Source organism: Ceratotherium simum, chromosome 16 (assembly GCF_057802395.1).
Source record: "Ceratotherium simum simum isolate JZ-2026a chromosome 16, ASM5780239v1, whole genome shotgun sequence".
NCBI lineage: Eukaryota > Metazoa > Chordata > Mammalia > Perissodactyla > Rhinocerotidae > Ceratotherium > Ceratotherium simum.
The window spans coordinates 16709867-16723047 of NC_141915.1; the positions used below are offsets into that span (position 1 = coordinate 16709867).

The following is a 13181-nucleotide window of genomic DNA, read 5'->3' on the forward strand; positions in this document are numbered from 1 at the left end:
CTTAGTCTAAGTGGGAGAAAGGCAATGTCAAAGAGCAGGTGGGAAGGGGCTGGCCTGACATCGCCGCTCACAAATTTTCAGGGCAGATCGGTTTTAGGAAAGAGTACACGTCAAATCTGGGAACAAACTATCTGTGCCCAGGGACCCCTTGGAAAATCTTCTTGTACCCCCGGGTGAACACATATCCCAGTCAGAAGTATTATACTATTAAAATACAATCACATCTTAAAATTTCTCAAGATGAGGAGCCATTTTGTGCATTTTTCTTAACCAACCATTATAATTTTATTTTAAAAAAAAGAGAACCATCTCTAAGTTTTCGGGGGTTTTTTAGATAATTTATTGCTAAATGAAGAAGTCACAAAGCAAAATGGAGTGGGACAGGTGTCAAAGATAAATTTAAAAAATGTTTTTTGTCAAATACTATTCTGGATTTCCTAAGGTTAGAAACAGGAAAAGTATCAAACGAAAAGGTATTCATTCTTTTTAAAAGGTCTGTGATTTAAAAAGAAGACAACTTTTCTCTGAAAATACAAATCATCCTTATTACATAAAAGACATAATTTAAGAGTCTGAGAAAACAAGACTTTTTAATTAACAAGTAAACTGTATCTCCCAGATAGACTTTGGAATGTTTGTTTTTAATCAGTGAGTTTTAAAAATCATTGCTCCCCCTTGTAAACTAACGTGAACCCACCATTGACTGAGGTCATTTGATCCACTCTGAAGTGTCCCATATGTCTTCATGTGCTTCCTTTTCTGCATCTTTCAGCAAAGCAGGTTTGGAGAAAAAGAAAGGATTTGAAAGAACCACTGTTGGTTCCCTAGTGAATAACTTAACGAAACAAAACCTGCTTTTGGATTCCCATTACACATTCACAATTGCTCACTTCTACTTGCTTTATTGAGATATTTCAGATTCTCTCCACATCTAGAATGATTTGCCTGAACTTAACCCAATTCTCCTAAAACAAAAAATCTCACGTGGACGTCTCAAAACATTGCTGTATTCCCAGGCCGAGCCCTCCCACCTCTCTCTCCTGCCATGCTGCCCAAAATATTGTTCTGAGCTCATTCTAGTGTCCCCACAGGCCAGAGCAGAACCTCGGGAATTCCCTCAACCTAATTTAAAAATTACATTTACCACTTGTCCTAAATGACAAGATTATGAAATCAGAGAGAAAAATCCATTTTTATCAGTAAATGCCGTGTAATTTGCTCTTCCAAAAGCAGGAAGCATTTGTTGCTCTGCACCATGAGTGAGGAGACTATGGGGTCCCAGAGTGCCCCCTCGAGGGGTCCCCGCTGAGCTTCACTCTGGTCACCTTGGGCCCACGGAGCCGACTGCCCGCTCCACTGAGGGGATGCGTCCCATCAGTTAGGCGCTCGACAGACTAAACACTATTAAACCTGAAGAGGATACCAGACAGTTTGGCTCTCCAGGCCTCCAATGACTTTAAATGAGAGTGATTATCATCACACCTGCTCTCCTCCGAACAAAAGTCCCTGCTGTGGCTCCAGGGTGCCCACAGAGCCATCGCTTCGGCTTTCAGGACAGGCGGAAGCCATCAACAGAAACCCGGAGATGCAGCGGGAGTCGAGCTTACAATACGCTGTAACCCTCGAGCACTTGAGATAATCTGGATGTATTCAAAGGAAATACCCACAGCCTGTTCAATACCGGAAGAGAAAAAGCCATCTGCCACTTTCTTCACTCAAAACCCACAGGGATTGACAGGAAGAAGTGAGGGCTGGGGTGAGGCAGGGCAGGCAGGGGGCTGAAGTCCAGGGGCGGCCCGGCCACCGTGCCCTCCTGGCCCAGCCTCATCCCTATTTCTGTGGCCCATTCGGCTGAATTCACCAAGTTTCTTCAGCTCACACTCAACACCATGATTGTCACTTACCCTAAAAGGAACGCTTAAAAGAAATAGGTACCATCACGACAGCAGCCGGGTTTGGGAGTTTGGCCTGTGACATCATTCCCTGTTCTGAATTCACCTTTGCTTCACCTGAGGGGGCAGATTTCCTCGCTCTCTGGCTTAGACCTAAGGCACTGGCAGAATTCCTGTGCAGTGTTGACACAATCGAGGTCCTCAGAGCAGCTGACCCAGGGCACCCCGAGAAGACCAACCTGATGAACCAGATCACCAGAAACATCGACATCCCCCTCTTCCCAGATGGTGTCAAGTCCTAGGTATGGCCATAGGTTCCCATTGTGAGTGAAACCCCCCTCACCGAGTCCCAAAAAATGTTTTTCCTAAGCACTTTTTAAAATACCATTTCTCTCAAAGGGGCCTTCTGCCATGTTTTGCCTTATGAAAAAACAGGAAAGTATTTGGAAACCCCAAAATACATATCAGGAGAGTTACACAAGCCTGTGGAGACGTTACTAGATGCCAAGGGTGCGAGGCGCTTTGCCAGAGCCCACGTTGGGAACCAACCGGTAGAAGGAACCAGAACGGGAGCTATTGCTCCCAGACCCAGCCATCAGTAGACCTGACCCTCCTGAAGAAGTGAGAACAGGGTGAACTTTTTCTTTTCTTTTGTTTTTTTAAGGCATCTTATATTGCAGTTTGGGGTTTCTCGATATCATGAAAAAGATTTAGAGAATTCCAAGAGTTTTGGTTAACAGGAAATACAAATGGGAACGGAAATAAAAAAAATGGAATGGAAGTCAACTCTGCACAGATTGAACCCACATGGGTGTCACAGCTTACGGAATCAGCACCACTTTGGTGCTGTGAAGACACCCAGGACTGAAATTTCTTAAAAGTCACTTTTTCCATCCCAGAGATTTTCCCGCGCTCTTCCTCGGAGAAACTGACCAATGGAAGAAGAGCCTTCCCTCCCCCCCATTTCAAATGGTGGCCATTTTCCTTTCTCTCTAGTCGACTTTTTATTTTCTCATCAAATTGAGACTTTGGGGAAACTACGTAGCAGCCAACTAGAAATCTACTCCTTTTAAAAACAATTTGAAAAATTTTTTAAAAATCAAATTCTCTCAATAATTATAAGATGCCAGGATATTATTTTCTTCCCCAGGCTGGGCTGAGAGGTATCTCTAGGTTAGACTCCTCGGGGGCCAGCATCACATGCGAGGGCAGCAGTGGCCCCACCGGACCAGGGCTGCGGCGGAGCTGGTCCAACCCCACCCGCCCGCTCGAGTCAGCACTCATCCGAGAGGTAATCGCCGCCCACGAACTCCGTGGCTTCGAGCTCCACGCTGGACAGAAACCTCCTCAGCATCTTGCGGCAGTTGTAATCCAGGGTGGTGGTGTAGACGGTCTTGGGGTACTTGGGGTAGACGATGGTGGTGCTGAGGAAGCGGGCGGGCTTGTGGCGGGGCTCGAAGCGCACCTCAGCCTTATAGTTGCGCCATGTGCAATTGGGGATGCAGGTGACCGTCTGGCTGCAGGAAGCCACTGCCAGGCCCAGGGGCAGGTGGACGTCGTCAATGAAGTGCCGCTCCGAGTCATACTTGACCGAGGAAGTGTACCTGGGTGGGAGACATAAGGCGGCATGAACCCACTCTTCTGAGCTAGGGGCACGGGGTTCCCCACTGCGACCTTGAACGTCTCGTAGGCTGCAAACCTTGAGATGCGGTACTCAAGTCAGAAGACGCACAGAGCTGTAGAAGCGCTTCCTGTGTGGTTCTCTTCTAGGCACTTTACTTCCAGGATCTAATTTAATTGTCTTAACATCACCGGGAGAGGAATCAAGGCGCGGAGGGTAAGGTCGCAGTGGGAGTGAGCAGAGGGGCTGGGATTTAAATGCACCTGTGCAGTTTTGCAAAGTTCACCCTGCACTCACTGTTCCGCACTGCAGGCAGCAGCCCCCATTTACTGAAGCTATGAGAGCTCGGTCAGGTGACTTGCCTTCTCCAAGCCTCAGTTTCCTCTTTCTGTAAAAGGTGCCCAATAATAACTGGGCAGCGTGTTAACGTAACAGCAAGTGCAGTGGGTGGAAATTATTATGTACCAAGGTGGATTCTATTGCTCCACTAGGTGTGAACAGTTTCTCTGTCCCCTGAAGTGATCAATCAGCTCTTTAATGAGAGGATGAAGGAACCCAGAAATCCTGAGTGCTAGTTCTGAAAGTTTGCTGATACCAAGTACCAGTACTTGGTCCACTCTGACCTTCAGTTTGGAGACCTCTCAGAGCCAGGGACTTTGAGATCTGACCTTATCAATTAAAGCCAATTAAAATCTTGATTTCCATAAAATAAATTAATATCCATGTTTCTCAGCAGCTATTTTATTCTTTTTAAGTCCTTCTTTGGTAATTTGGGAGTTAATTTTTTTTTTATGTAAGCAAAGCATTAGTTCATTTTACTGCATAATTATTGCAGCTTCACAAGTACTAAAATGCGTATGGGCATCACAAATAAACACATCTAACAGCACTGCCCCCACCTGCCCCTACCCACTGGTCAGGGAGGAAGAATCAGCATTCCTTTCAATGAGTCGGATGGAATCGTCTATTTATCCTTGGGCAAGCAGTTAAGAGGCCGGTGGAAGCTAATGTCATGAAGTGATGTCCTCATTTTGTTCAAAATACAAGTTCCGCAGGAATAAAGGGGCTGAACTGCTCACCTCCAAACTGGGGAGCCTCCTTTGTTCCACATCAAAGGGCCCTTTGTGTTAAGGCAACTGAAACTCCAGCTATAAAACCACCAGCTACCAAAAGTAAAATTCCTTCCTCTAAAAAGACACATCTTTAGGGGAGCCTCTCAGTGAATCTCTGCCCCCAGATAATCCTGCATGAGAGAAATTCCCAAAGGAAGAATGGGACTTGCCCAGTGGAATTATAACATGAGACAAGGTTACAGCACCTTGAAACAGGGATGGGGTGTGGAGTTGGGGTGGGGAAGTCGGGGGAGAAGCTTCTGGAAAGAGAAATTACTTTATAACAAAATCTTAAACATCTGATAGCCATGATACATGAAGTGCAAAAAACAAGTTACAGGACATTATGTATAACACGATCTCGTGTGTTTTCTGTTTTTTGTGAGGAAGACTGGCTCTGAGCTAACCTCCATTGCCAATCGTCTTTTTTTTTTTTTTTTTTTGGTGAGGAAGATCAGCCCTGAGCTAACATCCAATGCCAATCCTCCCCTTTTTGCTGAGGAAGACTGGGCCTGGGCTAACATCGGTGCCTATCTTCTTCTACTTTATACGGAACGCCACCACAGCATGGCTTGACAAGCGGATCATAGATCCGCACGTGGATCCGAACCTGCGAACCCCAGGCCGCCAGAGCGGAGCGCGCGCACTTAACCGCTACGCCACCACGCCGGCCCCAATATGATCTCATGTTTATTTTAAAAACTGTCTAGGGGTCGGCCAGGTGGCGCAGCGGTTAAGTGCGCCCGCTCCGCTTCTGTGGCGGCCCGGGGTTCACAGGTTCCAATCCGGGGCGCGCACCGACGCACCGCTTGTGGAGCCATGCTGTGGCGGCGTCCCACATAAAGTAGAGGAAGATGGGCATGGATGTTAGCCCAGGGCCAATCTTCCTCAGCAAAAAGAGGAGGATTGGCATTGGATGTTAGCTCAGGGCTGATCTTCCTCACCAAAAATAAAAACTGTCTACATGTTTAATTGGTTAGAATGCAGAAAAAAATCCGAAAGAGTACCAACCAAACTGTGAGTAGTCTTTGGCACACTTTCGCGATTAACTAATTTTTTTTTAATAACAAGCGTTAATTTCTGGAAAAAAAATGAAAATTTAAAAAATAAAATCAGGGCCCGTTATATTTACCTCACTTCCGTCGGCGGTAAGGGGTCAAACTCCACTCCTTCGCCAAAGGACAGGGGGCATAACCTCGGCGAGCAGGCGGAGGCCGGGGGGTTGGGGAGAGACGCTGGATTCTGCGAGGATGGAGAATGCAGTTAGACCACCGGCTAGCCGGATGCATCTCCCACAGAAGGGCCTGGCTCTGACCCTCCAGCTGATGGGCCAACTGCCATCTGTGCCTCCTCCAGGGAATGATGCCAGAGAAGGGCTGACCCACAGCACGGGGAGAGCACGGGACAGGGAGCCAAGCGGTCTGGGTTCAAAGCCCAGGTCTATCACGAATGTGCTGTGTGCCCTCACATCGCACACCCTCTGACCTTATCTGCACACCAAGGGGGTGTCTCCTTCCATCGCAGAGGTTTTGTGGGAGGATGAAAAGAGGAAACAAATGCGAGCTCAGCGTCATGACCGTGCCCAAGCTCCGGGGCCGCCGCACCATGCCGCAGCAGGGCGGTGAGACACCCTCGGTGAACTGGGGCTTCATTAACCAGACCCTCAATTATGTGCCCCCAACCCTGTCATTGTCTCAGCGACGCTTTAGAAAAGGCCAAAACAAAGAAATTCCAGCAGGGATTTTTTTACACTGAAGATTCAGTTCAACTCCCCCCACCTCCTCTGCCTCTGGGGCCCCCGGATCAACGCCCAACCAAGATGGAGGGGTCCGCAAACTCATGGTGAGAGGAACACCAAACACGATCACCTCCCGCTATCCAGAGAACTCAGAGCCAGAGCACAGCAGTCCTTGAGGGTAACGGGCTTCCTGCCTGTCACAGCTCCGGGCTTAGGTTCATCAAGCGGCCTGAGGAAGAGACAGCTCCGTCCTCCACACAGGCGCACGCCCCCCCCACCCCCCGCCCCCATTTGACTGGAATCAGGGCTTCTGTGTTAAGTGTGAAAAGACGAACAGAGAGCGGCCCTTTGGGTTGCCGGGTTTACTGGGGAACCTGTCATTTTCTTTGCCTAATTTGAGAGAAGGATCCACACCTGGGCCAGGGTGTGGAGGTGGCAGCCCCACTCCCGCATCCTCCAGGACAGAGAAGGAAGCAGACATTTCTAGCAGGTCGGCTCTAAGTTTCTTATGTTCCCAGGACACGGTGTCAAGCGGAGGTGGAGAGTGGAAGTACAAAAGCCAAAGGGGACCAGGGTAGGTCAGGCAGAGGCTGAGGGTCCTGAGGGTCCAGTGCCTGAACTTGGGTGGAGAGTTAAGAAGCCCCATCTGGGGGAGGGGCTGTGAGAACCAAGGTCAATGGGTGGGGGGAGGGGCATGGTGTGGGCAATGGGAGCTGCAGAGCTTCTGGAAACAACCCCCGAGAAGTGACAGTGGCCCTGCTCTCCCCCAGCTCTCTGGCTGCCAGACACGCCCCAACTAGGGGGCACCTTCCAGGCAGTCCTGGTGGCTGCAGGACGACATGGCCACCAAGGCCACTCCCCAACACTCACACTACAGCCTTCTTCCAGGTATCCGCACAAGCCCTCAGTTCTCTTGCCCCTGCCTTCTCTGCTCCCCCATCCTTGCCCACCCAACGGACAATCCCTGAGCACCAACCTTGCTCCAGGTGCAGGCTGGGGGTGGGGTGGGGGCAGCAGGGGTTATAACAGACACATGAACAAGGTGCCACCAGGGAAAGCAGACAAAGCCACAGACTCAGGCATGACTCTGGGAAGCATCCAGGAAGGCTTCCCAGAGGAGGTGACAAGTTGGGCATTGAAGGACTAGCAGGGCTTTGACAGGTGGAAAAGCCAACTTGGTGTTGGGAGAGGTAGGAGCAGATGGGCTTGGGGGTGGGGGAAGGCACATCAGGTGGAGGGAGTGGCATCAGAGGCACCACGTGTGTATCTGCCTGTGGTCAGAGGACGTGGAAGATGAGGCTAGAATGGGCCAGATGGCAAGGGCTCTGAAGGCCACGTTGAAGCAAGTGCCGCCTTCCAATGGAAATGAGAAAGTGCCCCGAAGGCCACTGAGAGACAGGGTTGAGGTCAAGAACTCCCTGAGCCATCAAAGCTTCACTGTGGGTCCTTCAGGAGCAGCAGCTGCCACTGACTCCATCACCCCACCCCCCACACCCCCGGGGAGAGGGCTGGAAACACCCATCCGCGGGGGAGGGGGGGAGAGGGCAGCTGAGAGCCCCACTTTGAGCTTTGACTGTCAGCAGGATGTGGCGTCCCCCGGGGCTCTAGGTAGAGGCGATAAACACCACCACCCAAGCGACTCCGAGGCAAGAGAGACTTGGTAGCATTTCTTCTTTAAATAAAAATTTTAAAATAAAAGGATTCATTTTTGAAATGTTCCACCCACCTAAAGGCCTCCCACCTATCATGTGCCAGACACAGTTTAGGTGACAGGACAAGGAGGGCAGGGGGGCCAGAGGCTCATGGGGTGACCCTTCTCAAAAGGTCTCCAAGGCCACTAACGCGGTCGCCAAAGGCGGGCCCCGTTTGCTTTGTGAGTCGGGGAGCTCGGCCACATTCCTGCTCGGGACCAGGCAGGGGGGAAAGCCCGGGGTGCCAGGCCCGCAGTCCGGGGGAGGCTGGGGTTCCCTCTCAGTGTCCCGGGACCCCCTCCAGCCCAGCCCGGGCAGGAATGTGGCCGAACAGCAGCCTGGCAGCCCGGGGGCCGCCACCCCGAAGGGAGGAGGCGGCGGCTCGCGTCTCCCGGGGCTCCCGCGCCTCCCAGGCGATGACAATTTTCCAGCCACCGGCTCCAGCTGGCCGGGCTCTCGCAGCGCTCCCGCCCCGGGCTCCCGGCGATGGCCACGCCGTCCCGACGGGCGGGTGGCGGCGCCGACAGCGAGCCCCGAGGGGGCCGGGACGACCGGCGGGTGGTCTCTCGGGGCCTGGCTGCGGGGGGGTGGGGAGGGCAGGGGTCCCAGCGGGGCCACTCACCGGAGCCGCGGGGGTCGCCGCCGCGTCGGGCTCCAGCGCCCCGGGGGCCGGCGCGCGCTCCCCGCCGCCTGCGCCGCCCGCGGCCGCCGCGAGCCCCCAGTGGCTGGGGCTGGGGCTGGGGGGCAGCCCCGAGTCCGGACTGTCCAGGACGCCGTCGCCCTTCTTCTTCGTGTCCACGAGCTCGGGCACATCCTGCAGGCTCAGGCGGCCCACCATGGCTGTGCGCGGGGCGGGCCGGGGCCGCGGGCGAGCGAGGGGCGCGAGGGGCGCAGACGCGGGCCGGGGCCGCTGCCCGCCCGGCCGCCCTCCTGCCCGCCGCCCGCGCGCCGTCCGGGTCTCGCCGGCCGCCGCGCTCCGGCCCCGCCTCCGCCCCGCCCGGCCCGGCCCGGCCCGCCGGGCAGACCGCAGCTGCCGAGCCGCGGGGCTGGGCGCCAGGGGCCGCTGCGCTCCCGCCGTGCGCCGCCCGCTCCGAGCGGCCGATGCGAGCGCGCTGGAGGCTGGACGGGCCCCGCCGCGGGCGGGCAAGGCGCCCCTCGCCCCGTCCGGCCCCCGGCCCCGCTACGGGTGGACACGGGACCCCGCTCGCACCGGGTCCCTGATGGCCCCTGTCCCCTCGCCCTGTGCCAGCAGGCCGGCAGGCGCTAATATCTCCAGCCGGGCGGCCGGGGGGGAGCCAGAGTAGAGCCCCGGCCTGCAGAGGCCTGGGGAGCCGGCCGAACCCAGCGAGCAAACAACTGGAAATTATTAATAGTTAATGCGCTTCGTATGGCTGCAGCCGCCTCTTGGCTCAGCCGGGCGGGCGGGCGGGCTCGCAGTCTGTCTCTGGCTCTCATTTCTGCCCCGGAGGAATAGAGAGCCTACTCCGTTTATCCTCAGGGGACTCCCGGGGCACACGTCACTCCCTGACATGGGTGCTCAGCTGAACAGGCTGTGGCCACGCTAGGCAGGGAAAGCCTGCAGTGGGCGCAGACTGGGACATGGAACAAGGGGGACAAGCCCAGCAAGCCGCCCACGGGCCATCTGAAGGGCTGGGGGCTCCCTGGCGGGGGTCACAGCTTTTCACGCATAGGAGTTCCTTTCTGAAAACCAGACTGGGGATTTCTCCCCACCTCTTTGGTTTGACAGAAAAGCCCTATCTGAGTGGGAACCCGTTTCAGTCGCTGCCAGCTGTAGACCTGGGCTGTTCTCTGATCTACTTTTTCTCAGGAGACCTCCATGATCATCAGTAAGTATAGGAAGTCCCCACCCCCACCAGCCACACTACCCTGGGGCTTTCTGATGGGTGTTCTGCCGAGGGCCTCAAGCTGGAGCTGTGCCCAGACCTAGCTGGCAGATGCCAGCTCTGAAGAGGAGTGGTGCCCTGGGCTAGGGACTTCCCTGGCTAGATGAGAGTGGGCTCGGTGTGTGCCCCACAATGGCAGCCCAGTCTGTGTCTGGCAAAAACAAGGATCCTTGTCCTGCTTGGGACTCATTAAAGTCAGAATTTAGAGCAGGTAGATGTTAGAGATCTGCTGGCAAAGTTCAGCCCCCCTACCCTCCTCACCCATCACTTAGGTAAGGAAACAGAGAACGAACTTGACTTGCCCCAAGTCACACAGCCGGTACAAGGCTGCTTGCCTTGGATCATCCCCTCCACAGAGAATAAAACCTGGTACATGCCTGTGTGCTGGGAGGTTGTTCATTCATTTAGGGCCTGTAGGAAGAGATTACGAAATCAGTGGTGCGCAGTCCTGGATCTGTGGTTAGTGCCAGGATGTACTACAAGCAGTGGGTCTTAGAGGCCAGGCCACCTACACGGCTACACCTCCCTACCCCTGTTGATCCCGCCACCTGCTCATCCCAGGCTGCCCTCAACGTGGAGCATCTCAGGAGGAATCGAAGTGCTTCCTGGGTTGTGGAAAGGGTGGTCTGTTGGCAGTGGGAGGACCCGGTGCCCTGGAGGAAATTTGCCCACCAGCGTTCCCAGGTAGATCCTGAGAACTCCTCTCTAAGCCTGGCCGGGTTGGGAAGGTGTCTAGGAAGATGCCAATTGCTCCAGGGAGGTGGTGGCCTTCAAGGTCATCAGCCTGGAATAGGTGGAGGACGAGACTGAGGAAGGTCAGCATGCCAGGCCAGTGCAGTTGCTCTCTCCATCCAAGTGTGGATTGTGGAGAGCTTGGGAGGGCTCTCTGCCTGCACCTGCTAAAACCCAGAGCCCGCAGGGAGCCCGGCATTGCCACCTTCTGAGGGGAATTCTGAAGGGCTTAGATTATCCACATTCTGACAGAAGGTCCACAGAGACATCAAAGGCACCAAAGTGAGCAAGGGGGTGTGAAGCTGCCAGCTTTGGACGGTCCAGGCAGATCAAAGGGACAACACTGAGGCACCCCTTCCTCCTTGGCGCCACGGTCATCAAGCAGCTGGCCCAGGATTTCACATGGGCATCTCGGCCATCAAACTGGGGACCCAGGAAGCAGCCACACGCTGACCTCCATCCTATGAAACTTCTGTCTGATCCCCAAGAACAACCTCTCCCCAACTCCAGAGGGGTACCTTGGCAGATCCTTTAAATAGAGATCAGGCAGGGCTTCCTGAACCCAGAGGACATCCTCAGGCCTCAGGACAATGCCAAGGAGCTCCTGGAGTGTAAGTCGATCGCCCACTATGGCCTCCTTCCTGACAGAGGATCCCAGCACTGATACATATGCAAGAAACTGGAGGGGCTTGATGAGGAGTCCCGGCTCGGGACCTGACACTGATGGAGAAGCAGAGGTGGAGACCATGGTCCCATGCAGATTCCCCTGAACCACTCAGGTGCCCCCTCTTCCAATAAGCTGCACCAAAGTCTGACCCTCTGTGGCTCCCAGAATTCTGTTGAGCCAATCAAAAGGCAGTGAGGAGGGACCCCAGGTTTGTCCGCTCTGTCCAGACTCTCTTTCTCTCTTTGAAGAGCTCAAAGATAAGCCTGAGCCAACTGGAAGCCATATAGGGACCAAGGAGAAGGTAGGGAGCACCTTCGGTCTGGCCCAGGTATCCTGCTGTACCGGCATCTCCGTCAACTCACGGCATTCCTGGTGGAGATGAGCAGAGGTGTTTTTACTACAGAAACCATCCAACTTGAACCTGCCTGTGAGTCCTGGGTGGGAGAGCAGGGCCACTTCCTGTGTAACCTCATGGGAGCCATGGAGCTCGGACCCTGGCAGTTGGCTGTGTTTCCTCAGCCCTGACCATGAGTTCACACTGCAAATCTACTGTAGTCCTTTGGGAGAGCCCCACTACCTGGGCTCATCATTGTCCTACGTCTTACTCCAGATTGTTTTCCAAAGGACGTTTCTTAAAAAAACTCTAACCAAAGCTTGTGAAAGATAACGGAGTCCCCCTTTACCTCCTCCTGGTCTGGCTTTGAAGACAGGCCTTCTTTTGAGAAGCGGCTAGAAATCAGGGGTGAGTTAACAGAAAACAAAACAAGACTATGGAGCCTGCAGAGAGAGTGGCTTCTTCTCAAAGCTGCCCTTTCAGAGCAGGCCATCATCCCCCTGCCTGGATCCCAGAGACTGCTGTCCTCATAGGACTTGGCTTCTGGCCTGAGGCCTTTCCCAGCAGGGTCTGAGGAACAAAAGCTGCTTCACAATGAGTGCCAATCCTGCATTGTCTCTTTTCTGCACTACGTTAGCTGATGCCCTAACGGGAGCTGAGTCAGACAAGAACAGGGCAGGACCCCCACAACGGCTGCTGTTTCTCATTTTGGAACAGCTTGTCTTCAGTAAACCCAGCCAGGCAGCGGATTAACAGCACTGTCGGCTCCAGCATGCTGGCTCGTGCCCCGTGCCCAGGGCACCCTGCAGTTGTAACCCTGGGTCCCCGTCTTCTGGACTCGTGTGCTGTGGATTTGCCTTAGTGTTAAATCAGGTCCCCCTTTTCCTTCACATGCATGTGTCAGCCCAAATGCTTTAAAAAAATAGAACTTTATTTTGTTTCCTTAAGTATTTTAAGATTAAGGTTGTAGTTTTCAAAGAACATTGAAAGGGACCTGCCATATTCAGTAGAGAGAGGGAATAAATTAAGAAGAGGTACTCAGACACAACACAGCCCACGGGAATGTGCGCGCACGCGCTAGTGAGGTCGGGTGAGAACCCTGAGCCCCTGGGACTCACAAGGTGGCGTGAACCAGACAGACCCAGGGGGTGCCGGAGTTCTAGCTGGGCGATTTCAGAGCGAAGTGGGACTGAGGGAGCAGGCCGGCTCCTTTTCTGACCTCTCAATGGGAGACCACTAGTTCAGGCAGAGAGATGGGACCTGGCTCAGCCCAGGTGCCAACACTAACCCAGATACCAAATGCAGCTTAGGGTGGAGTCAGGCAAGTGTCCCTGTGTGGGGAACCTCGAGACCCCAGTGGAGTACAGGCTCCACCCTCGAGGCCTCCTGTTTGTAAGCCAAGAGCTATTCTCCCAAATGCTCCCTAGTTACACAGAGAAGGGCCGTGGCCTCTTCAAAATCGAACCCAGATGGGATTTTGCAAAGAGCTG

At 53.9% G+C, this 13181-nt stretch overlaps 1 protein-coding gene and 1 pseudogene across 1 annotated transcript; both read right to left on the minus strand.

The window, feature by feature from the left end:
• Positions 1-312: 312 nt before the first annotated feature.
• On the minus strand, positions 313-8980 carry RFLNB (refilin B). Its single transcript, XM_087440676.1, has 3 exons — positions 8677-8980; positions 5758-5867; positions 313-3496 (listed from the first exon to the last, which is right to left on the minus strand). Exons 1-3 carry the CDS (start codon positions 8890-8892, stop codon positions 3166-3168), a joined length of 657 nt encoding a protein of 218 aa, XP_087296802.1. The 5' UTR covers positions 8893-8980; the 3' UTR covers positions 313-3165.
• Positions 3969-4898, minus strand: LOC147914927 (uncharacterized; annotated as a pseudogene).
• Positions 8981-13181: the final 4201 nt, after the last annotated feature.